At 42.5% G+C, this 26,958-nt stretch overlaps 1 protein-coding gene across 1 annotated transcript in view; it reads left to right on the top strand.

Moving 5' to 3' along the window:
• The first annotated feature begins 8,351 nt into the window (after positions 1–8,351).
• LOC140210872 (caveolin-2-like) overlaps positions 8,352–26,958 on the top strand; it is a 30,695-nt gene continuing 12,088 nt past the window's right edge. The window contains exon 1 of the mRNA XM_072280132.1: positions 8,352–8,647. Coding sequence (XP_072136233.1) covers positions 8,504–8,647 — 144 coding nt within the window. The 5' untranslated portion in view covers positions 8,352–8,503. The remainder of the gene's footprint in view (positions 8,648–26,958) is intronic.

Genomic DNA, 26,958 nt, shown 5'->3' with positions numbered 1-26,958 from the left:
GCACTATATATATAGCCCTCTATTTTTCTAAGCTCCATGTACCTATCCAGGGGTCTCTTAAAAGACCCTATCGTATCCGCCTCCACCACCGTCGCTGGCAGCCCATTCCACGCACTCACCACTCTCTGTGTAAAAAACTTACCCCTGACATCTCCTCTGTACCTACTTCCAAGCACCTTAAAACTGTCCTCTTGTGATAACCATTTCAACCCTGGGAAAAAGCCCCTTTGAGTTAGAGTTTATAGCTAACCAGGGAAGAGTGTTGTGTATTTAATATATATAGTTGATTAAGCATTTTGAATTCTTTGTTTAAATAATGCATTGCAGGTCATATGTAAAAATACATGAATTGCATATGTCATCACACCACCACATGATACGCGCGCACCTCACTTAACGTAAAAACGATCTTACATGAGCTATCTCCTAGCTCCCTTGTTTTCCTTTCAATTAGTTTTCATATTTCAGCGTTACAAAGCTTAAGTTTCTATGCTGTCTTTAAACTCACATTATTTACCATTCACTGTGTGATTCACAGATAACATCGTCTCCTAAAAACCTAAGTGATCGGCTGCACAAGTCATTAAATACTGTTACCACCGCAGTAAATGAAATCGTCCTATGCTCTCAATTCTTGACTACTTTGAGAGCTCTGTATTGAGAATGAGGAACAGCTGGAATGCTTGCTGTTGCTCGCAGATGTCAGGTGGCTCTTTGAATGAAACTCCTGCAGACTTTTTTATGCCCTTTGTGAAACTGTGATGAAATCCTTTGAAGACTTCATTCAGTAATAAAATCAAGTCAAGTCAAGTCAAGTCAAGTCATTTTTTATTGTCATTTCGACCATAACTGCTGGTATAGTACACAGTAAAAACGAGACAATGTTTCTCAGGACCATGGTGCTACATGAAACAGTACAAAACTACACTGAACTATGTAAAACAACACAAAACTACACTGGACTACAGACCTACCCAGCACTGTATAAAGTGCACTAAACAGTGCAGGCATTACAATAAATAATAAACAAGACAATAGGCACAGTAGAGGGCAGTAGGTTGGTGTCAGTCCAAGCTCTGGGTATTGAGGAGTCCAATTGCTTTGGGGAAGAAACTGTTACATAGTCTGGTCGTGAGAGCCCAAATACTTCAGTGCCTTTTGCCGGATGGCAGGAGGGTGAAAAGTTTGTGTGAGGGGTTTGTGGGGTCCTTCACAATACTGCTAGCTTTGTGGATGCAGCGTGTGGTGTAAATGTCTGTAATGGCAGGAAGAGAGACCCCGATGATCTTCTCAGCTGACCTCACTATCGGCTGCAGGGTCTTACGATCCGAAATGGTGCAATTTCTGAACCAGGCAGTGATGCAGCTGCTCAGGATGCTCTCGATACAACCTCTGTAGAATGTGGTGAGGATGGGGTTGAGAGATGGACTTTTCTCAGCCTTCGCAGAAAGTAGAGACGCTGCTGGGCTTTCTTGTCTATGGAGCTGGTGTTGAGGGACCAGGTGAGATTCTCAACTCAAGAATATTAGATATGACATTCCTTATTTGTCAGAATTGTTTGCAAACTTTAATTAAATCAATGTTCAATTGCAAGGAGATGATGTGAATCTTAACAAAATCATATCAATCATCTCCACATTTCTGTCCAAGTTAACCCAATATAAGTGCAACATTGGTCATCATGACTTTTTCCAATTTCTGAGCTTCTCTGAGTTGGAAGAGAAAGAAAGATTACCAGATGATGATCTTCTAGTATACTATGCCCACCTGGGTGAGCTGCATAAAGACATGTCAGAGAGGTTTCAGGATCTTCTCTACATCCAAATCCAGATTGGGTAATTAATCTATTCCGGAAAGCTTGGAATGAGGAATTAGCAGAAAGGATGCAGAAAGAATACCTTTGAATGGAAAAACCTACAGAAAGTAGTGGATACAGTTCAGTCCGTCACGGGTAAAGCCCTCTGTGTAGATTGAGCACATCCATCATCAACGAGCCTACCATCCAAGCCATCCTCTCTTCTCACTGCAACCATCAAAAAGAACATACAGGAGCCTCAGGACCTATAACACCAGCTTCAGGAATAGTTATTACCTGTCAACCATTAGACTGTTGAATCAGAGGGGATAACTTCACTCATCTATCACTGATCTGTTCCCACTGAACTGGACTCACTTTCAAGGACTCTTCATCTTATGTTCTCGATAGTTATTGCTTATTTATTTTTCATTATTATTATTGTTGTTGTTCATTTTTTTTTCTCTTTGTAATTGCACAGTTTTTTGGTTTTCTTTTGCACACTGATTGTTGTCCATCATGTTGATGTGGTCTTCCATTAATTATATTGTGTTTCTTGTATTTATTGTGGATGCCCACAAGAAAAATGAATCTCAGGCTTGTATACGGCAATAATAAATTTAATTTGAATTTGGAAGCACTAATCTCGCTACAAAATGACTGAAGCCAAGGTTCAAAAAATCATGTGAAGACTTTTGTTTGCGGAAAGAAATCTCTGAACATTATCCTACACTGTGGAGAAAGGTCAAGATGTTCTTTATTGCCTTTCCAACATCATATTTACTGGAGGACAGTCCGTGCGGTCATCCAACCTCTTTCAAAGCAGCAGAGCATACTGCAAATTACTGAATGTAGGGATCTGAGTGACATTCGGTCTGATGTCGAGAAGCTGATATCACTGCACCAAGCCCGCCCATCTCATTGAGAAGTGAAAAAGAAATGAAATAGTGAATAGTTGGACTACTAATGTACAGTCAAAAATTGTTGGTGAAATTTGTTTTACTGTAATTAAATAGAGAAATATTTTTATTTGTAGCTTTAAATAGATTTGAATAATTTTTGCAATTATTTGTCACTGCTTTGAATTTGCAGTTCTGGTTTTCATTGTGCATGATAAATCAAATTTCTTCATAGTTTTTACATAATGGCTGGAAAGGGAGAGGGAGGCACTGAAGATGTGTTCTGGGTGCCAAAGGGGAGTTAACTCACTGTTACATGCTCAAGGAGGTCTGTTTTTTTTTGTGAGAATGATGTAATGGTCTTTTGGAGGTCACCTGATGTGATTTTCCTGCCAATGTGAGGTCACATGATGACCTGTGCACATGGGTATATAAGGGTCGACCCAGATGACGCAGTAGGTTTTTAGTTTGTAGATTTCCGGGTAGAACGTGCTGTGTCTCCGTTTCTGTTGCGTGTTTGTTTTTGTGACGCAGTTTCATTTTTAAAACGGAGTATTGCGTTCTATTGCAAGATACCATATTATTGGACTGGAAATTTTTGCTAGATGTTTCGATTTACTGAATTCCAACAGTGGTACGGGAGAGTGAAGACTTTATCAAAGTACAGAATCAAAGGATCAAGAGGAGTCGGCATCGGTCGGCAGTTTAACAAAGGATCGACCTTATTGAGTCTTCGTTGGCGGAGTAGCGACCTGCATCGAGGATAACTCTTGCCAAAAAGAGTAAGGAGTTCATGCGAAGGTTTGCTCTCTCTCTAAAAGAATTTAAGGTCAGTTGTGTTAAACTGTTTATTTTCGGCATCGTGAATCCTGCGGACAGAACCAGCAGGAAAGTCACGTCTGTGAAGAAATCCTTTTCCAGAGAAGTCTCTTCCAATTGAATGTATAAATCTGTTGGACTTTCGAATTTATCGCTTTAAGAACTATATCTGACTTTATCGCTTTAAGAACTGTTTAAGCATTTGACGCTTTAAGAACCAGTGCCGAGTGTCGATTTCTTGAACGGCTGCATATCGGTTAACTTCCGGTTCAAGTTTTCGTTTTTTTTTCCTTCTTGTTTATCCTTGTTTAATAAATGTTTGGTTGTTTTTATATAATCTGTCTCGATTGATGTTTATTGTTGCCAGTTACTTAACACCACAAAGGTTTGGGCTGTAAGATCTGCCAATTGAGCATCACTTCAGAACATGCTGGATTATCAGATTTTTAAAAAATTTATAAAATTCATATCCATAAAACTTATTTATGTTTTAGGCACAGCCCATTATATCCATTCGGTGGCGCTATGGGACTGTTGTCATCTGAACATCAACACAAGAACTCAAACAGAATATTCCCAAAATAAATAAAATGAAGAAGTGAAATAAATTAACACGTTATAGGAAAAGGGGGACACAAGGGACGAGGGATGCTGGAGCCTAGAGCAACAAACACAATGCTGGAGGAACTCTGCAGATTGAGCAGCACGTGTGGAGGGAAATGGACAGTCAGGACCCTTATTTTCTAATCTGCTGGTCCAGAATTCCCTGAAGTCAGTGGGGGTCTGAGGTCCAGAATTCACTGTAACTTGGCAGGAATCTGAAACAGTGGATTCTCTCTCGATTCCATGCCATCTCTCAGTATGGATGCCTGCTCTCATGAATGTTTCCTACTGGCAGGATAGTTTTTTTACCATGGTAGGGTTCTTCTTTCTTCCTTATGTAAGAGTATGCACAGTCAGAATAAAGAGTGAATGCTTTGTAATGCTCCAGGCATTACAAAGCATCCCAGGGCACCCCATACCCTGGATAACCTCATACAACTAATGTCCTAAACTTGCAACCTCCCGTCTTGGCAGTAATGTTCTCACGTATAATTTCCATGTGTGATGGAGAAAATACATCCACTTGAGTTACACTTATTGACCATTGTACCTCCTGTATCTAATAAAGTGTTCGCTGAGCGTGTGTTCATAGTCTTCTGCTGCTATAGCCCGTCCACTTGATCCAGAGGGGATAACTTCACCCAACTTCCCTCACCCCATCACTGAATTGTTCCCACTAAACTGGACTCACTTCATCTCATGTTTTTGATACATATTGCTTATTTATCTGTTATCATTATTCTAGTGTTCACTCTTTCTTTATGTATTTGCACAGTTTGTTGTTTTTTTGCCTATTGGTTGTTGTATGACTGTTGCGTGTGGTCTTTCTTTGATTTTATTGCTTCCTTGTACTTTGATTGTTTACAGAAAAATGAATCTCAGGGTGTATATGGTGACATGCATGTACTTTGATAATAAATTTACTTTGAACTTAAAGGTTCAATGAGTTGTGCATTTAGAGATGCTTTTTTGCACAGCACTGTTGTAATGTGTGGTTATTTGAGTTACTGTCACCTTCCTGTCAGCTTGAACCAGTCTGACTATCCTCCTCTGACCTGTCTCATTAATAAGGTGGTTTCACGGACAGAATTGACGGTCACTGGATGCTTTTTGTTTATCACACCATTCTCTGTAAAGTCTAGAGACTTGGGCAAGAAAATCCCAGGAGATCAGCAGTTTCTGAGATACTCAAACCACCCTGTCTGGCATCAACAATCATTCCATGGTTAAAGTCACTTAGATCACATTTCTTCCCCATTCTGATATTTGGTTTGAACAACAACTGAACCTCATGATCATATCTTGAACACAAGAATTTCTGCAAACGTGGAAATCCAAACCAACACTCTCAAAATGCTGGAGGAACTCGGCAGGTCAGGCAGCATCTATGGAAATGAATAAACAGTCGATGTTTCAGGCCGAGACCCTTCTTCGGGACTGCAAAGAAAAGGGGAATATGCCAGAACAAAAAGGTGTGTGGGGAGGGGGATAGATAGAAGGTGATAGGTGATGCCAGGAGGGTGGGAAAAGTAATGGCTTGCATGCTGTCACATGATTAGCTGATTAGCGATTTCCATAAACAAACAGGTACCTCATAAAGTGACCACTGAATGTATATTCCTAATATTTCATTTAGTAATTCAGGACAATCTTCTTTACTCAGAGCATGAATAGCATCTGGAACATGCGACAAAAATGAGCAAAACAATCAGGAGAGCTATTCTTTAGTTAAGGAGCGTTTGTCTGGAAGTGCATTCCCTGTTGGCAATATTTAGTGTTTTATCGCCAACCCAAGGGCAATTAAATTTCCAAGTTGAAGTCAAAGGAGTGGATTTCAGAAACAGAGTGCAATGGTACAATGTACTGGCAGTATCATGTACAGTGGACTCAGATTTATTAATCACATGTACATGTTAACATACAGTGTTGCAGGAAAGCAGGTATCCAGTATCAGGGAGACTACCGTCCGGATCATGCTCTCTTCTCGCTGCTGTCATCAGGAAGAAGGTACAGGAGCCTCAGGACTCACGCCTCCATGTTCAGGATCAGTTATTACCCCTCAACCACCTGGCTCTTGAAACAGAGGAGATTATTTAACTGAGCTTCACTTGCCACATCACTGAACAGTTCCTGCAACCGATGGACTCACTTTCAAAGACTCTTCACCTCATGTTTTTGATATTTATTGCTTATGTATTTATTATTACTATTATTTTTCTCTTTTGTGTTTGCACATGTTGTTGTCTTTTGCACAATAGTTGTTTGTCTATCCTGTTAGGTGTGGTCTTTTATTAATTCTATTATGGTTTTTGGATCTACTGTGCCCATAAGAAAATGAATCTTAGGGTTGTATATGATGGCATATATATACTTGATAATAAATTTACTTTGACCTTTGAACTTTGACATACATTGATTGCATTAATAGCTATCGCACCTAAGGACCAAAGTTGAGAAGTTCAAAGTAAATTTATTATCAAAGTACATACAATATACTCTATTTCGCAGCAAGAGTTACTGGGAATGAATTTCCAGCTGAGCTTTTAAACCAGAGGAAATTAATGCCCCATTTCACAGGCAAATATGTGGTTTGTCTGACCTAATAAATTGTTCTGAGTTTAGTCATGTTGAGATGAACTGATGGAAAAGCTGAAAGCTACACTAATAAGGTTCAGTGATGTAGGGCAGGATGGGGCTCCTGAGGAACATGATCAATTACACCCAAAAATTGCTGGAGGAACTCAGCAGATCAGACAGCATCTTTGGAGAGGAATCAACAGTCAATGTTTCGGGCCAAGACCCTTCTTCAGGACTGGAAAGGAAGGAGACAGAAGCCAAAATAATAAGGTGGGGGGAGGGGAAGGAGACAAGCTGGCAGGTGATAGGTGAGACCAGGTGGGTAGATAGGGTGTGGTTAATGTAAGAAGCTGGGCCGCGATAGGTGGAAGACGTAAAGGGATGAAGACAAAGGAATCTGATAGGAGAGGACAGCGGACCATGGAATTAAGGGATGATGGGTAATTGTGAGTTCTTCCAGCATTTTGAGTGTGATGCTTAAGATTTCCAGCATCTATGGAATCTCTTGAGAACATAATTGGTTATCTGCTTCTGTGCTGCACACTCCATACAGTGTAACCTCCTCCCTTTCTTTTGGTAGAAAAGACGTTCAGTGGGTACTGCTTATCATTATTACACCCATTCTTCTCACTGGCACCAATGCCAGGTTGAATGCTAGCTCCAGCAAGTGGGGGTTAAGGAGCATAGAAGTCAGGTATTCAGAACCATGGAGATATATCCACCATTGGTACTGCTGAATGTGCTACGTTGTGCACTCTGTGCATAATGAAGGATGTGGAAGCTTTAAGGAGGGCGCAGCAATGATTTACCAGGATGCTCCTTGGATCAGAGACCCTGTTCTATGAGGATCAGTTGATTGAACTAGGAGGATGAGAAGAGAATTGATAGGGGTTTACAGATGATGAAGGGCTTAGATTGGGCGGACAGCCAGAGACTTTTTCCCAGGGCAGAAACCAGGGGGCAGAATTTTAATGAGATTGGAGGAAATTAAAGGAGAGAATGTCAGAAGTGAGTTATTTACACAAGAATGTGGTTGGTGTGTGGAATGCCCTGCCAGGGGTGCTGGTAGAGGCAGATATATTAGGGGCATTTAAGAAACTCTTAGATAGGCACATGGGTGATAGAAAATGGAGGGTTTTGCAGGAGTGAAGGGTTAGATTGATCTTAGAGTAGGTTAAAAGATCAGCACAGCATCGTGAGCCGAAGGGTCTGTACTGTGCTGTAATGTTCTATGTCCTAAACTTAAATTAAACATAAATTATTAAATCATAAATATGTATTCCAATTAAAAAATCCTTAAAGCAAGTAGTAGCCATTGGGCAAATGAGTAGAACTGGTGTTTGGGAATGAGGCGAGCTGCTGGAGAAACAGTAAACATGGGTGAAGTTCAGTTTAATTGTTGGAATACTACAGACTCTCATGAAATGCTTCCACTTTCATTAGCATTTGGAGGAAGAAGTCTATATTTAGAGAGAGAAATCTGTGGCCTACGGTTGAAGCAATCTGTATTTATTCAGCATTAGGCCGAAAAGCCCAAAGCCGGCAGCCATTGGCAGACAGTGCTGCAATCAGGCATTCCTTTCCCTGATATGTCAGAGACAGAATAATCTCTGGTGCTTTGGGAACAGCTGATGCCAATGACAGGCTGCTCACATAGCACAGGCCGTCCAACAGGGCTATAGGTTTACATGGGCTGGTTCTGCAACATCTACAGTTCCAAGCACAGCTCCAGTCCCATCCCCTTCAACGGCTGCCGCCTGCTCTGCCTTCCCCGCCACTGATCTGATCCTCCGCCATTGGATGTGGAAGCATGCTCACAGGCGAGCAATTGAACGAAACCAAAATTGACCTCGGCGAGGAGCAAGGGCAGCCAGATCAAAATGTCCCAGCAGCAAAAGGACAGATTTCAGCGGTGGAGGACCGGGATCCCAGAGGCATCAATGCCCACTTAAAGGTGAGTTCTGCTTGGCCTTGTGGAAGCATGCAGATTGGGAATGGTGCATGGTAATCGAGTAACTCACTGTAATCTTCAGCTGGTCTAAGTAACACTCCCCTTTAAGAACGGGCAGTGAAAAACACAAATGGTGTATTTTCAGAAGCTCCACCCCCTGCAGGAGAGTCTTGTTTGAAGAGAGTCCAGGCTAAAAGATTGATTGGTGCACATGCCTGATTCAAAGCATTTTCAAGTGATATGCTAAAGACATTTTTCACCTATTGTTGCACCTGCAAACTGTCCACAGACGAATGAGGGTAATTCTTGGCCAGGGACAAATGAGGGCGATGGTCTTTTTTGTTTGCAGGTCCATCTAAACAGGATATTGACAATTTGAGCTATTTTATTGAACTGCTAATGCATTCTACCTCTTATAATTTAGCACCAAATGCATGGAACAGTCAGTGTGTATGTACTATCGTAAAGGAAGATAAATGGCCTAAATACTTGATTGTACAGTGTGTGTTTGTAAGGTACTGCTGAATCCAATATTGATTTTGTCCAGAATGAGCTGGAAACTATTTCCAGCTGAAATTGTGCAGATGTGCAATTGGACTGGGCATTTCTATGCGATGATCATGCCTGACATTGTCTTGGTGTTATGTGTATACCAGGTGTGACACAGGTACACCTACAATAAGTAGGAGCAGAAACATGCTACAACTATTGTGGAATGGTCGCTGTAGAACCAGGGACACCTTTCACTAGTTTAGTAGTTTCTTCACCATCTAAAGGGGTATTCTGATGTTGGGTGTCCTATCTAGGCACCTTCAAACTGAGTGGCTACAACAAAGAGGGTCTGATGTGGAGATGCCAATCTGTAGAAATGCAAAAGGCTACAAGGAGTGGTGGACACAACCAGTTCCATAATGGCAAAGCTCTCCCCACCATCAAGAACATCTACAAGAGGCAAAGTATCAGGAAGCTGGCACCCATCATCAGTGAACTTCACCATCTGGGCCATGTCCTCTTCTCAATGCTGCCATCAGGAGGAACAAGAGCCTGAATTCCCATACCTCAAGGTTCAGCTTCAGCTTCTTCTCCACTGACATCAGATTCTTAGATCAACCTGAAAAACCTTAATCTTACCTTGGACTACATTTCTCTCACTTTGTTGTTTTGTTCACTTTGTTTGTCTGGAACTCTCCAAAGAACAATATGTTGGTAGGCTCAGGTTTTCCAAAATGGTCCAGCACATCACTGAGATGTGTAATAATCTGCAAGGAGACCAGGGTAAGTCTGACTTGTTGCATTTTGAGAAGTCACATCTGGGTAGGAATTTCAGAGTGAATGGCAGGGCCCTGGGGGTTACTGTAGAACAGAGTGGTCTTGGAATACAAGTACATGGTTCCCTGAAAGTGGAGTCACTGGAAGAAAAGGTGGAGATGAATTCTTATGGGACACTGACCTTCATATTCAGGGCAACAAGTATTAGAAGTTGGGAGGTTATGGTATGTTTGTACAGGATGCTGATGAGGCCACGCTAGGAGTATTGTGTTTAGTTTCAGTCACTCTGTAGGAAAAGTGTTACTGGCAAAGAATGCAGAAAGGATTTATGAGGATACTGCTAGGAATTGAGATACTGAGTTATAGGGAGAGATTGGACAAGCTAGGAATTTATTCCTTACAGTCTAGGAGACTGAGAGATGATCTTATCAGAATCAAATCAGGTTTATCTCTGGCTTACTGTATATGGCATGAAATTTGTTATATTCTGGTAGTGTACAATGCCAAGACATAAAGTAACAATAAATAGTGCAAAAGTGGAATAATAAGGTAGTGTTCATTGGTTCATGGACCGTTCAGAAATCTAATGGTGGAGAGAAAAAGCTTTTGCAAAATCATTGAGTGTGGGTCTTCAGGCTCCTGTACCTGCTCTCCAATGATAGTAATGAGAAGAGGACTCTCCCAGATGGCGTGTGTCCTTAGTGATAGATGTCGCATTTCTGAAGCTGTCCTCAATGGTGGGGAAAGTTGTGCCTGTGATGGAGCTGGTTGAGCCTACAACCCACAGCAGCCTCTTTCCATCCTGTGTATTGAAGCCTCCATACTAGGGGAGGACTGATGTGTGTTCTCCCCATTTCCCCTTCCGAAGTCCTCAATCAATTCCCCTGTCTCGCTGACATTGAGTACAAGGTTGTTCTTGCGTCACCTCTCAATCATCCAATCTATCTCACTCCCGCACACCTCCTTGTCGCCATCTGAGATTCTACCAACAATGGTATCACCAGTGAATTTATAGGTGAAGCTTAAGCTGTGTTTAGCCTCGTAGTCATGTGCGTGGAGGGAAAAGAGCAATGGGCTAAGCACACGTCCTTGAAGTGCACCTGTGTTGATTGTCAGTGAGGAGGAGATCCACACTGTCTGGTCTCCTCATGAGGAATTCAAAGGTCCTGTTTTGGATGGAAGTACAGAGGCCCGGCTTTTGGAACTTGTTGATCAATACTGAGGGACAGCCTGATGTATGTTTTGCTGTTGTTTAGATGGTGATCCAATATATTTTATTAGTAGCTGTTTCAATAGGTTTCAATAGATACTTCCACAACACATCAGGTGGCGGCACTGACCTCGAACCCGCCTGCCTCCAGAGCCATGAAAATCTGGCACCCTGAGGCGCACTAGTCTTCCAGGCCACGTCCTTGGCATATCGAAAAGCAGCTGGTCGTGAGGCTCTGAGAGCGAGCCCCATTTCCGCAAAGAACCAAAGTCAGCATGTAACTCCAGGTCAGGGTCTTCAAAAGAACCCTGAAAAGGGAAAAAAGAGATACTAAGGATAGAAATAGAGCTGTTCCAAAGATGCAAACAAAGGAGGCACCATTAGGTGCCATCGTCCAAAGCTCCACCTCTTCGACACGCCTTTAAGAGGTGTATAGCATTTTGAGGGGCATAATCAGGGTAAATAAATTTAATTGTTTCTGTAGGGCTGGGGAATCAAGAACTAAAGAGCACAGGTTGAAGGTGAGAGGGGAAAGATTTAATAGGAATTTAATGGGCAAATTTTATTCAAAGTATGATATGTATGTCAAATGAGCTGCCAGATGCAGTGGTGAGGCAGGTACAATAACAAACTTTTAGAAGAGAGTTTAGCAGGTGCATGGATTGGAAAGGTTCAGGAGTTACGGACTAAATGCTGGCAAATGGAACTGGCTAGGATAGGGCATTTTCGTCAGGGACTAGTCAGGATGAATGGCCTGTTAGTGAGCTGTGAGACTTTGATCATCACACATTTTCTTCTGCCTGGCGTTCTTCGCCAAAGTCAAATTTACTCTGAACTTTTCCTTCAAGCGTGCCCTCTGCTTGTGTGTCCTAGCCGCAGCATCAGAGAGATCATCCAGGCACCATTCACAAATAATGGTTTAATTTACTTTGATGTGGGGGAGGAAGAAGTACCAAGAATTGTTGTTTCCAAGCAGCATTGACAACACTCAAGTGCCCATAGGTAACCCAGACCACCCCTTCAATGGGAAAGGTTTGCATTCCCTCACATGTGCAAGTGGTTGTGGATCTGGAGAGGAACTTCCTCCTGACAATTGACTTGTTTCTCAGAAGCACACATGTACACAAGACTCTTTTACCATTAGGGAGTCTTCACTGAAGTATGGTGGAGAATTCCACCAGCTAGCACTATCTGGGACTACGGATTCCCAAGGACATTCAAGTAAAGATGGTGCTGAGCTGCGACTTCTGTTAAGGTTGTGGCTTAGTCTTAGTTGTGTTTTTAGTGTGTTTTTTGGGTTTGTGGAGATGGTTTTGGGGACAGAGAGGGGAGTTAGGGGAGAGGTTAGGGTTTTAGGGACAGGGAATTGGAGAAATTAGAAGACAGGCCAGCATCTTAAGTCTTAAGTCTCCACTCTACTCTTGAAGGGCAGTGGTGCGGAGATGGGACATCAGCGGACCAGGTCAGATTGTCCAGCTGACAGACCAGTGTGGATGAAGGGTACTGCCCCCTCTCCCAGGTCATTGAGTTGTCGATGGAATCCAGAATCAGAGTTCCGTGCGGCAGGAGCAATGAGATCTGAAAGCCCCCGGGTTCAGTGAATTGGCCCCCTGGTATCAGTACTGAGCACCAAGGCTCAAAGGGTCAAATTGGAACTCTGGAAGTCAAGGCCCATTGGGCAGAGCTCCAGATCTGTGAATCTCTGCGACACCACTGGGGTCGTCAAAGGCCTAATGTCAGTGTGTGCGCAACCAAATCCATGTCTGAGTCCAGGTCCGTTTGATGATTAAGGCTGAAGAATGCATTCTATCTTGGAGTGTGGCTGGAAGGGAGAACAGGGACTTGTCTCGTTGCTTATTGTGTTCTGTTTTGTTGTGTTTGGTACTGTTCTGCTGAGTATTGTGGGGGATGCGGTTTGCACTGGAATGTGTGGAGACGCTTGTGGGCTGCCCCCAGCACACCCTCGAGTATGTTGGTTGTTAATGCAAACAATGCTTTTGACTGTAGGTTTCGATGTACACATGATCAATAAACTTGAATCTGGAATCTTGAATCTTGCTTCCGATGGAAAATAAAATTCCTCAATGTACTCTGGTGAACATCTCCACACATCAATTTAAAACACCAACCTGATACCCCAATAAATAGGCTGGAGCGTCCATATGATACAAAAATTCCAACGTAATGATTTCAACATCTACTTGGACTGATTATAGCAATATGAATAAATTAATCCCTACTCTAATCAGTGTAATGTCTGTACGGATGGTGTAGTGACTTCACAGCAAGAGATCCCGGCCAGACCTGGTAAATCCTATAGAGTATTTAACATTTCAGTAATATTTGAATAATATTGTAAATACATCGTTTGATTAAGCATTCTTTGTTGTTTACATAATTCATTATCTAAGACGTATGTGAGTGGCATACATCATTACACCACCACGTCAAAAGTGAGTGCCTCACTAAAGAAAATAAACTAAGTACACAAATATCACTGTCTTCCGTGTTTGTCTCTTGATTAGCTTCTGGAGTAATAAAACAAAACATTAGTGACAAGATAGTTTTAACATAGACCCAAAATGACCACAGACCTGTTGAAGTTCAGCATGTGTTTCTTCGGAAGGGGAAGGGAATAGTCGAGTTAAAAATGAAGAAGAAAAATGTTGAAATTCACAGATTCATGAACAGTGAGTACCGGATAATAATAATAATAAATAAAAGCAGAAATGGCTGGCTACACCAAACGTTCAATTGCTCTGCAGATGACTGCATAATGCATACTGAATGATTTGAGCAGTAGTTTGACGCAAATAAAAAAGCCAATCAAAAGTGAGTGCCAGTGTTATTGAGTGCAATAGATGGAAAAGCATACGGTTTGCTCAGAAGTTTAATTGCTCCAACCAACCCAGTCAAACTGAGCTTTGCTGATATGATGAATATTATGCAGGAACATTTAGAACCAAAACCATCGTTGATTGCCGAAAGCGTTAGGTTTAATAAGTGGAATCAAAAGGAAGGGGACTCTATTTCAGCTTATGAGGTTGAATTGAATAGATTGACTGAGCATTGTCAGTTCAGTAGTGGGCTTAATCATGCACCGAGTGATCACTTAGTTTGTGGAATCTTACAAATGCATTCAAAAATGACTCTTAACTGAATCACAACTCACATTTTAAAGTGCAGTTGAACTTGCTGTATCAATGGAAACAGCAGCCAGAGACAGAATTGAGTTGCAGTCAGCAATAGATGAGAGTGTGAACAAAATTGCAATACTTAAACAGAAACCGGCCTGGCTGAACAAATAATGTGACCGTTGTGGCAAGTGTTTACATACACCAGGCCAATGCAAGTTTAAAGGTGAAACTTGCAGAAAATGCAACAAGGTGGGACACATACCAAGAACATTTTAGGCATGACAAAATAGATCAACTGAACAAGGAAGAGAAAAAGATAAGAAGTGAATGGCAGATTAATTAAACTGGAATTGGACACTGGCTTGGCTGTTTCAGTCATTCCACAAAATGAGCTTGAACGGCATTTAAAAGATACTGAAGTGAAGCCTGCAGATATCTAACTAACAATTTATACTGGAGGAAAGATAACTCCTGTGGGAATGACATTTGTGACAGTGAAATACCCCAACCAAGAAACTTCATTGGGCTTGTATGTGGTAAGAATAGGAGGTCCACTGTTGTGGGGCTGTAACTGGCTGAGAGAACCACAACTTGACTGGAGATCCAGTCACCATTTGCTTGCCACATCCCCTGCAACAGAGTCAACTGAAAGGGAATTAAGAAAGCTACTGGATGATACCACAGCAGTGTTCAAGGATGGCATTGGAAAACTCAAACAAAGAGTATCAGGAATAAAATAATGTTAAATGAAAATGCCACACCCATTTATCCTGTCCCTTACACCGCCCATGATAAAGTATATCGATCACATGGAGGCTGAAGGAATTCTTTCCGAGGTTGAGTGGAGCCTATGGACAATGGCAGCAGTCCCAATAGCCAAGCGTTTGTGCTCCAGCATTTTGTGTGTGTTGTTTGGATTTCCAGCATCCGCAGATTCTCTCTTGTTTGTGGCCTGCTGAGTCCTTCCAGCATTTTGTGTGTGCTGCCTGGAGTTTTAGCATCTGCAGGTTTTCACTTATTTGTGAGAAGAATAGTTATGTCAGGATCTGTGGTGATTTTAAGATTACTGTCAACCCAGTACTGAAAGTAAATCAATACCCTCTGCCCAGGATAGAGGATATCTTTGCAAGCCTTTCAGGAAGGAAACACTTCGGTGAAGTGGACTTAGCTGAGGCATGAGCTATCTCCATCCTACAGATGGAGATGGAAGAACGGTCCAAAATTTTCTTCACTTTAAACACTCACAAAGGTCTTTATCATTATAATAGGCTTATTTCTGGAGTAGCATCTGCACCTGCACTCTGGCAGTGAGCTATGAGCCAGGTGCCGCAAGGCTGCCAGGCGCTCAGTGTTACCTGGATGACATCATTGTTACCAGTGAGGATGGAAAGGAACATCTCCAAAATCTCAAGACAGTGCTAAAAAGATTAGAAGATTATGGGCTCAGAGGTGATATGGCAAGTATGAATTCTTTAAACCAAGTATCACCTATTGTGGTCATACAGTTGATGCACAGGGATTATACAAGTGTGCTGAGAAAATTCAAGCTGTGGTGGATGCCCCAAGGCCAAAGGATAGGTCACAGTTGTGGCCCTTTTTAGGATTTGTCACTTACTAGAACAGGTTCCTGTCAAACCTGGCTACTGTGTTCCACCCCTTGAACTCATTACTACAGATCGGGAAGAGATGGCAATGGACAAAGCAGGTGTCTTGTAGACATCCAGTGAAACTTACCTGTGACGTCTTGCCATTTGGTATATGTGCACATGCTATGACTGATGGAAATGAACGCTCAATAGCCTTTGCGTTACGTTTTGTAATTGCTGCAGAGAAAAATTATGCACAGATTGACAGAGAGGCCTCGTGTCTGGTTTGGGGTATAAAACGTTTCAACCAGTACTTGTATAGCAGAGAGTTCACTCTCATTACTGATTATCAACCCCTAGGATCCATTTTCAATCTACAGAAGTGTGTTCCGCTAACAGCAGCAGCACGAGTGCAGAGATGGGCTCTGCTCCTTGGAGGACACAATTACAAGATCAAACTCAAGTGGACAACTGATCATGGAAATGCTGATGGGTTGTCACGTTTACCCTTGGAAAAGGAAGTGTCTGAAGAATGAACAAAAGGGGACACTTCTCTTGATGTGTCCTTCCTAATACTGATCAGAAGTCTCCCTATTATAGCACAGATGATCCAAAGGGAAACCAGAAAAGACCCCACACTGTCTCAGGTCTATATGCCACCCAAAATGGTTGGAGCATGCAGGTTCCCCCATTTTTACCAGCCCTGCAATGAACTTGCCCTTGATGGAGGTTGTCTTATGGGAGGATTGAGAGTTGTCGTATCATCCAAGCTAAGAGCTAAAGTGCTGGAGGAGTTAAATGCTGGTCATCTGGGCATGTTCAAAATGAAAGTGTTGGCTCAAAGCTTTGTCTGGTGGCCTGGGATAGATCAGCAGGTCGAGCAGCTTGCCATGCACTGCTTGACATACCAACACATCCAGAAGATGTCAAGAGCAACACCTCTCCATCCCTGGGAGAGGCCTGCATTGCTCTGGAAGAGGATTCATGTGGATTTTGTTGGACTATTCATGGGCACAAATTTCTTGGTAGTCGTGGATGCAGCTACAAAGTGGCCAGAGGTGTTCCCAATAACCCCACTACAGCCTCTCACACTGTTGATGTGTTGAAAAACCTCTTCTCAAGAATAGGTGTTCCAGATCTTTTAGTTAGTGACAATGGACAACAATTTATTGTGGAACAGTTTCAGTCATTCCTAAAAATGAGTGGAATAAGACATGTTACATCTGCACCATGTCACCCAGCTCCAACTAGCTTGGAAAAAAGTTTTTTCCAGAGTCTGAAGAATATATTGCGAGTAAGGTCAGCAAAACAGACTGTAATGACAGCGAATCAGAAACTCACCAATATCCTCTTGGCATATCGCAACGCAGCACACTCCATAACCAACAGCTCACCACTTATGCTGTTCCCAGGTCACCCCTTGTGTTCATGCTCGGATCTCCTCAAACCCAGTCTCGGAAAGAGCATGCAGGACAAACAGCTGAGACAAACTGAGCGCTCCTCCAACAAGGAGGTTCAATGTTTCGCTTCCAGACAAGCAATCCTGGCGAGGGATTATGGTGGTGATCAAACGTGGGGTACTTGCAAAGATTAAGAACAGAACTGGACCACTCTCCTGCACAGTGGAGATCGTGTCCGATGTCATTTGGAGACGACACATTGATCAGTTGAGGAAAGCAGAGTCAATTATTAGAAAAGAAAGGTGTCCAGAGCTGTCGGTCCCAGAGTCAACTCTTACTAGACTACTAGATTACTAGAGAGCAATACATTACATACTTGAGTTGAGAAGCATTCTACATCAAGTTGGAGTTTATAGCTAAGCAGGGATGAATACTGTATATTTAATATTTTAGCAATATTTGAGTAATATTGTAAATGTATTGTTTGTTTAAGTTTTCTTTATTGTTTATATAGTTCAATATGGGTTATATGTAAGAGGTACGTGAATGGCATACATCATTATGCCACCATCACATCTGAGTGCCTCACTAAGGAAAAGTAACAAAGTTAACAAGTATCCCCATCTTGTGTTTTTTTTTGATTAGTTTCTGGAGTTACAAGACATAACAAATCTCCTTTGCACCCTCTCTAAAACTTCCACATCCTTCATTTAATGAAGCAAGCAGAACAGTATTCGAAGTGCGGTCTAAACAGAGTTTTATAGAGGTACAACATTACCTAGTGGATCTGGAGCTCAATCCCCTGATGAATGAGGACCAGTACACCATGTGCCTCCTTAACCACATTATCAACTGCACAGCACCTTTGAGGGATCTATTAACTTGGAACCCACGGTCCGTCTGTTCCTGCACACTGCCAAGAACTCCGCCATTAACTTTGTACCCTGCCTTCCATCTTCCAAACTTCCAAAGTGAATCACCCCACTCTTTTCTGGGTTAAACTTCATCAGCCTCTTCTTAGGCAAACTCTGCATCCTGTCTATATACCATTGTAACCTACGACAACCTTCTACACTATCCACACCATCACCTACCTTCATGTCATCTACAAACTTACTAATGCACCTCTCCACTTATTCATCCAGGTCATTTATAAAAATCACAAAGAGCAGGGGTCCCTGAACAGATTCTCTCAGAAGCACCACCGGTCACCAACCTCCAAGCAGAATACTCTCCGCCTACTATCATCCTCTGCCTTCTATGGGAAGCCAATCCCCCCTTCAGTCTAAAGGTGTATGGATTGGTTGGTTAATTGCATCTGTGAATTGCTCCTAATGTATAGCTGAATGATAAATCCTGGGGGAGTTGATTGGAATATTGAAGCAGGAGGTTGAATAATAAATACATTATACATTTAAGTTTGAAGGTTCAAAGGTTTATTCATTTATAAAGTGAACAAATTCTGAAATTCTCCTTCTCCGGATAGCAACAAAACCAAGAAAGAAAAAGAATGGCAGTTCAATCATCAACCCGCAAATCCCCCCCCTTCCCCCACAAAAAATAACAAAAATGGAGCAGGAGACACATTGGCCCCCAAATGGCATACCCATGCACACACATAAAAAACCCGAAAAAGATGGGGCAAAAAAAGGGTTTTAGTCCAAGTCCACATCCAAAACATGGAAAACCTGGGTAACATTCTCCGGGCACAGCGGCTGGTTCTTCCCTCTCTCTGGTCACTGAGTGATCAATAGGCAGGCAGCTGGCACTCGCCTTCCACGTTGCCTCGATGCTTCAGTCTCCCTCATCAGCTGGATCAGTGAACAATGGAAGCATTAATCGCTGAGATGGAGCCAAACAATGGTTTGTGCCCTGTCCCACAGCCTTCTCACCATGAAGTTCCCGCAAGCTGCCTGTCTCCTGGAATCCTCTCGGAGACTGCAGAACACAGAAGCACCCAAATGAGCTCCAAACCTCCGCATTTGACTCGATGTTTCAATTTCCCTCGTTGCTTTGATCGGCAAGCAACGGAAGCTTTAATCGGCAAAATAGAGTCGAACGCCAGCTTGCACCCCGTCCTGCAGCTTGCCCGTGTTCACCACCTTTGCCTCCTGGAATCCTCTCAGAGGCTGCAGAGCACTGTAACACCCAAATGATCCCCAAACTGCATATAACAGGTTCCAACAGTTCCAGAATCACGTTCAGCATGAAAAACAGTAAAATATATAAAAGAAGTGAAATATCTGGTTTCTTGATCTGTCCGGAAGATTGAAAGGGCATTGTACGCAGATGCCATCTTGCCCGGAAAATGCTGGATTCTAGTAAATTATGGGATGAACTCAGTGGGCCTGCTTCTGTGCTGTATCTCTCTATAATCCTATGACCCTCAATGAACCCAGACATCTGCATAGCATAACCTGTGATTATCTCCAAACTGTAGGTGTAAATAGATGGCAAGAAGTTTCCTCGATCATAGCTCCATTGTGCGGAGATTTTGACTCCTGAAAGAGACCAAAGTAACTACTTCTTGCCAGGATTGTTTAGTTTGCCTGGCAAGTCCCTTGATTCCCGCTCATCCCTTATTAAATGTGGGAGCTACCTCCTTTCCCTCTGCAAGCTCTCTCTACGTGCCAACCAGAGTGTGTGTTGTTGCTCAGTGAGTGCCAGGGGGTCTCTGTCTTTTAGGGTTGAAGGTTGAAGCCTGTCTCTGATTCCTGTTGGCACATGAGTGAAGTTAGGTGAGGTTCCCTCATGACTCTCCCAGGCCCTTGTTTCAAAACTTAAGCCTGGGCTTCAAGCCATTTTCTGACGTTCCTTGTGGGTGACCCATTTGGACTTTATGTCAGGTATCAATCATCGTATCAAAAAAAAGACAAAAACTCCTACTTCTATGTCAATTCCCATTCAAGATCTGTTGATCTGTTACTCATGTTTGGACTAATACCAGAACACTGGGATGTGGGAGAAGTGCAGTAACAATGGGAGCATCAACTGCGGAAAAGAAAAAGCATGTCTATATACACACGACTGCCTAGTCCCTGAGCCCACGGGGCCATTCATTGGCATGGTGGCATTTGGGTGTGAGAAATTTTGAAGCAGTAGGTTTTGTAAGTTGCCTCATGGAGAGTGGAGAAAAAAATGTTCATGTTATAGAGTCAAAGCGCAATCCAGCTTGGATACAGGCCCTTCGGCCCAACCAGTTCATGCTGACCACAGTGCCTGACCAGCTGAGTACCTCCACCATATCTTGTTTGCATTGCTTCAGGACTGTATGTGGTTAATGGATTCAACCAAGTGGCTGACTTAGTTCTGGATGGTGTTGAAAGTTTTAGCTGTTGTGGGATACTCTCATCATGTAAGAGGCTACACAGCACCCATGCCAAGACCACTGGACTCAAAAACAAAAACTTCTCCCAAGCCATCAGGCTGATTGACACCCACACTATAAACCCACCCCCTTCCACCCTCACACCATTACGTACACATCAGTCACTCCTCTCCACAACCCCTTAACACTCTTCATCCCCCCATGCACTGCCACTTCACAATCACATTCCACATCTTTTACCTACACTAACAGTCACTGTCCTACTGTGCTCTCATGTGCCCTGCTGCTAACCCAGAAGAGTTCCGCTTGCCAAAAGTCACTGCCATATTAACATTTCCTATCAGAGTCACCTTGTGTACAGATATTCTTGCACCTAGTGTCACTTTGTGTACATACAATCAGTCGATGTGTCATAATCTTATCTATATAGAGTCACATGCAAGCAATTACTTGTACATTGTGGTCTGTAGGATTGCTTTTATACTTGTATTTATTGTGTGTAAATTGTGTTCTTTATGCTCATTGTGTATTTTTATTGCACATGAGATGTGGAGTAACAATCACCTCATTCTCATTTACCCTCGTGCACTGACAGATGGCAATAAATAATCTTGCATCTTTGAATCTTGACATGAACTAACATGAAGTGCTGAACGTTCTCTCTTCTTCTGCAAGTTCACTTTTGCGGGTGGTGGAAAGCTTTTAGTAGGAATTTGAGATATTTGTTTCTTTCCCCCTTGATTCACAGGTGATGAGAGACACTGGCGAAGCCATCCTTTAATGCCTATCCCTGATTCCTCCATAAAGGGTGGAGATGAGTTACCCCATTGAATATCTGTAGCTATTGATTAGTCCTGCTTCCTTAGTGCTTTCAGAGAAGTCGTCGCAGCATTTTAACCTGGTATTGATTAGTGATTGGAATGGTGTGTGCATTAATGGGGAATTTAGGGGTTCTAATGCTCCCATGAGTCTGCTACTTTATCCTCTGAGGTTGTAAAGGTTAGACTTGCTGTAAAAGAAGACTTGATAGGTTGCTGCAGATGTTGGAGACTGGAGCTGTGACACAAGGCTGGTGGAGAGAGGGAACAGTTAGGCTGGTGCATAGGATGCCAGTCAAGACAGCTACTCGAGCATTGTTAGGCCTGCAGTTATCATTTCCATCACCATTCACATTGGCATTTCTATCACCACTCAAAAGGGCACTGCGTGTCCTCATAATCATAATAATAATTGGCTGCCATAAACGGTCCCTAATGTGTACGGCTGTGTGGGAGGGGAGGGTTGGGTTGATTGTAGAGTAGGATAAAAGATGGGCACAACATTGTGAGTTGGAAGACCACTGTGAGTCGAAAGGCTGTGTCACTGCCTGTTCTATTTTCTGTGTCAGTGGTAGAGGAAAGGACGATAACCACAGTATGGGGAGAATAAAATAGGATTAGTGGAAATGGGTGTTTGATGGTTCTGCACAGTTTCAAGAGGATGAAGAACTTATTCCTGAGCACTATGGTAGGCAATGGTAGGCTTTTGGATATAGATGTCAGGAGATTTGACACAGATAATACTACCAAATATAACAGAGAAATAGTCAGACTTACTATTTGTCTCACATAACTTTGACACAAATGTTACATGATACTTACCAGAGCATGCTTGAATGTTTTGTCCTGATCTTATTCCCTGAGGCTATTAACTGCTTCATTATCTGAAGTTGTGAATGGAACTAAACACTCCACTCAATTGTGAATTGTCACATTTCCACCTACATGGAGGAATCCGTGTCGGGGGCTTCCTCTTGCCGACATACCCTGGGCTTTGAGGTATTTCTTCTCCAGCTCCCTTAGTCATCTTCTTTTGGGATTCCTATTGTTACAGTCAATGAAAAGATTTTCCCTAATTTCTACTGAGTTTAATATTACTGGGGTTCCTTAATGTTGGAAATTGTCATAATACTATAAGACCGTAAGACATAGGAGAAAACCAAGGCCATTTGGTCTGCCATTCCATCATGCCTGATTTATTATCCCTCTCACCCCCATTATCCTGCCTTCTCCCTGTAATTTTTGATACCCTGATTAATCAAGACACAATTAACCTCTGCATTTAATATACTCAATGACTTGACCTTCACAGCCATCCATGGCAATGAATTTCACAAATTCACCACCCTCTGGCTAAAGAAATTCCTCCTATCTCCGTTTGAAATGGACATCCCTCTATTCTGAGGCTGTGCTCTCTGGTCCTAAACTCACCCACTAGAGGAAGTACCCTCTCCACATCTACTCTATCTAGGCCCTTCAATATTCAATAGGTTTCGATGAAATTCCCCCTCATTCTTCTAAACTCTAGTGAGTACAGGCCCAGAGCCATCAAACACTCCTCATACATTAACCCTTTCATTCCTGGGATCATTCTCATGAACCTCCTCCGGACTCTCTCCAATGCCAGTGCATCTTTTCTTAGATAAGAGGCTTAAAACTACTTACAATACTCCAACTGCTGTCCGGCCAATGCCTTATAAAGCCTCAGCATTACATCTTTGTTCCTATAGTCTAATCCTCTCAAAACGAATGTTAACATTGCATTTGCTTTCCTTACCTGCAAGTTAACCTTTAGGGAATCTTGCACAAGAATTCTCAAGTCCCTTTGAACTTTGGATTTTTGAGATTTCTCCCCATTTAGAAAATAGTTTATGTTTTTATTCCTTCTAACAAAGTGCATGACCCTACACTTCCCTACACTAGATTCCATCTGCCTCTTCTTTGCTATTCTCCTAATCTGGCTAAGTTCTTCTGCGAGGCTCTGCTTCCTCAATGTTACCTGCCCTTCCACCGAGCATATCATCCGCAAACTTGGCCACAAGGCCATCAATTCTGTCATCCAAATCATTAACATATAAAGCAAAAAGAAGTGGTCCCAATACCGATGTCTGTAGAACACCACTAGGCACCAGAAGCCAACCAGAATAGGTCCACTTTATTTCCACACTTTGCCTCCTGCCAGTCAGCCAAACCTCTATCCATGCCAGCATCTTCCCTGTGATACCATGTGCTCTTTTCTTGTTAGGTGACACCTTGTCAGCAGCCCTCTGAAAATTCAAGTATACAACATCTACTGAGTCTCACTTGTCTACCTGCCTGTTATTTCTTCAAAGAATTCCAACAGAATTGTCAGGTGAAATTTCCTTTTAAGGAAACAGTGCAGACTTTGGGCTATATTGTCATGTGCCTCCAAGTACCCCAAAGCATTATCCTTAGTAATGGACTGCAACATCTTCCCAACCACTGAAGTCAGTCTAACTGGCCTATAATTTCCTTTCTTCTCCCTCATTCCCTTCTTAAAGAGTGGAGTGACATTTGCAATTTTCCAGTCCTCTGGAACTATTCCAGAATCTAGTGATCCTTGAAAAATCATTACTAATGCCTCCACAGTCTCTTCAGCTACGTCTTTCAGAACCCTGGGATGTAGTCTATCTGCTCTGGAATTCTTATTCACCTGCACACCTTTCAACATCCCAAGAACCTTCTCCTTAGTAATAGTCAAGATGACGCCTGCGTACAACACTGCTTTGGTCTACATCTTCTGGATAGATCATGAAACTATATATTTCACTTCTTTCATGCCTTTTATGTTTGATTTTTGTCTTGATTGTGATTGTGGAACTGTGATTTGCAGTTTGGAGATCGTTTAGGTGTTTCAGCGCTCTGCAGTTTCTGAGGGAATTCTGGGAGACAGAGGCAGCATGTGAGAACCTTAAAGTGAGAAGGCTGTGAGTTGAAGTTTGACTCCATTTCACCAATTAAAGCTTTTTTTGTTTGCCGATTAAAGCGATGAGGGAGATTAAAATACTAGCTGCCTGCCTTTTTACCACTGGGGGATCACTCCGCTGCCGGAGAGGGTAGACTGCCTTTTTATCCTTGGTGAGATCGCTCTGCTATAGAGATGGAGAATGTTGCCCAGGTTTTCTGCATTTTGGATGTGGACTTGGTCTGTGAACTTTTTCTTCAGACTTGTGGTTTTTTTTTCAATTCTGTGTTTTTCGCCTGATTTTCTCGTTTTTGTGTGCGAGGGAGGGGGATTTGGAGATTGATGTGCCTGTTTTGTTTTTGTTTGATTTTTTGTTCAGGGAGAGAGTATTTGGGGATTGATTATCATGCTGCCATTCTTTTCTTTTCTTTCTTGGTTTCATGGCTATCTGGAGAAGAAACATTTCAGAGTTGTATACTTTGATAATAAATGAACCTTTGAACCTTTGAGCCTGAAACTCTCCTCTGTAACTTGTCAAGTTCCTTAAGAGTGTGGTAGTGCGATCACCCAGGCTCCTTCTAAACTCAAGAGACCATGACACATCCCACTTATACTGATACTGCTGGTGTCTTCTACAGCAAAATACTTAATAGGTTTGTCTGTCATTTCTGTATTCCCCACTGTCTTTTCTAGCAGTCAAGTATCCACACTCGCTTCTCTTTTACTCTTTAGAGAAATCCTCTTTGATATTATTGGATAGTTTATCCCCATATTTCATCTTTTCACTCCTTATGGCTTTTAGGTGTCATCTGTTGTTCTTAAAAGCTTGCAATCCTCTAACTTCCCACTATTTTTGCTGTATTATATGCCCTCACTATTGCTTTTATGCTCTCTTTGACTTTCCTCGTCAGTCACAATTGTGTCATCTTGCCTTTAGAATACTTCTTCATCTTTGGGATGAATCTTTCGAGCACCTTCAGAATTGCTCCCTGAAGCTCCAACCAATGATGTTCTGCTGTCATCCCTGATAGTGCTCCTTCCAATCAACTTTGGCCAGCTCCTCTCTCGTGCCTCTGTAATTTCCTTTACTCCACTATTATTCTGATATATCTGACCTTAGCTTCTTCTGAAACTCATACTCACTCTCTCTCTCTGGCTCTCTCTCTCTCCCTCTCTCTCATTCTCTATCTCTCTTTCCTATTCTCTCTTATTCTCTCTCACATTCTCTTACTTGTCCTCACTACATCTCACCTCTCTTTTTTGTTTGCCTCTCTCTTTCCTGCTCCTCTCTCTCTCGTTCTCACTATCTTTCATTTCTCCATCCTCCTCTCTTTGCCTGAGTCTCCCCCTCTCTTCTCCCTCCTTCTCTCTCTCTCTCCTCCCCTTTCTCCTTTCCTTCTCTGTCTGTCTTGCTCCCCTTTCTTTTTCTCTCTCTCCTCACTTTCCTCCCTCTCTTTTGTCATCTTTCCTCCTCTCTCACTGTCTCGCCACTCTCCCTCTGCCCTCTTTTGCTTTCTCCCTACATTCCCTATCGCTCTCTCTCTCTCTCTCTCTCTATTAATAGTTAACTGCCAACATTTTTAAAATCGTAAATACCCTGTGGTGTGCTTGTCAGATGTTTTAGTGGATTGAAGTTCCTAATACGTATGGTTGCATTAAAACCTTTCATTTTGGCCATCTGGAAGACCACCAGGAGGTTCCATTTAGCGCCCCCTCCCCCACCCTCTTCCTCTCCTCTGCTGCTGCTTAACAGCTATTATTCCTTTCTAGGAGATAAAAATACAGTCACAGCTGTGACAGGAACCAGCAGCGCTGATCATGTCAAGAGCTTCTAGTGAGATGAGAGCAGCATTTAGCCCAGCATTTGTGTGTCGAATATGCAAAGTTTGCAGTCAGAAAAAGGAAGAAAGCTGAAGATGAGCAAGAATCAAGAGCACAATTTTACAGAGCAAACACTCATCACATTTCTCCATGTTGTTCTGATACAGGTTGAAAGCCACATTTTAAATAGGATAATGCCTCCACTAAAATAGCAGGGGTAGCAATGATATCTGATCACGCTAATCAGCCTCCGCACCAGTGAATGGTAATTTATGCATCACACATGATACATTCCGCATTGTTAACAGAAACCGGGCGGGTTCAAGAATCAAAACTGCAGTTCTTAGAATACTTCATGGTACCATGGCCTCTTCTCGCAATACACCAGTCTGTCTTCATGATTCAAGTGGCTGAAGGAATAGGAAGACAAGAAAATCAGAGCAGGAGTGGACCTCTCAAGCCCCAAGAATTTCCCTGCTAGTCAAAATGATCTTGGCTGAGCTACCCAAATTCTCACTTCCTCCTCTGTGCCAGTTCCCGATTGCCCTCAATTCCCCAGTCTTTCAAAAATTTGCCTTTTTAATACTCCCAATGATCTCCTTTTGGCAGCCTTTTAGGCAGAGAATTCCAGAGATCCCCCGCCCTCCAAAAGACATTCTCTTGCACCTCACTTTTAAATGAGTGTCTTGTGGCCGCATCTCCTCATGTGATTTTTCTCCCACTAGTGGAAACATCTTAACATTTACCTCAGAATGTTATACAATTCAATAAGATCACTCCTCGTTTTTCTTAGCGCCAAAAAATATACAGTAGATCCAA

The sequence above is a fragment of the Mobula birostris genome, chromosome 16 (genome assembly GCF_030028105.1).
Source record: "Mobula birostris isolate sMobBir1 chromosome 16, sMobBir1.hap1, whole genome shotgun sequence".
NCBI classification, from domain to species: domain Eukaryota; kingdom Metazoa; phylum Chordata; class Chondrichthyes; order Myliobatiformes; family Myliobatidae; genus Mobula; species Mobula birostris.
The sequence above is the reverse complement of the archived record's forward strand: the minus strand, read 5'-3'. Positions and strand labels throughout refer to the sequence as shown.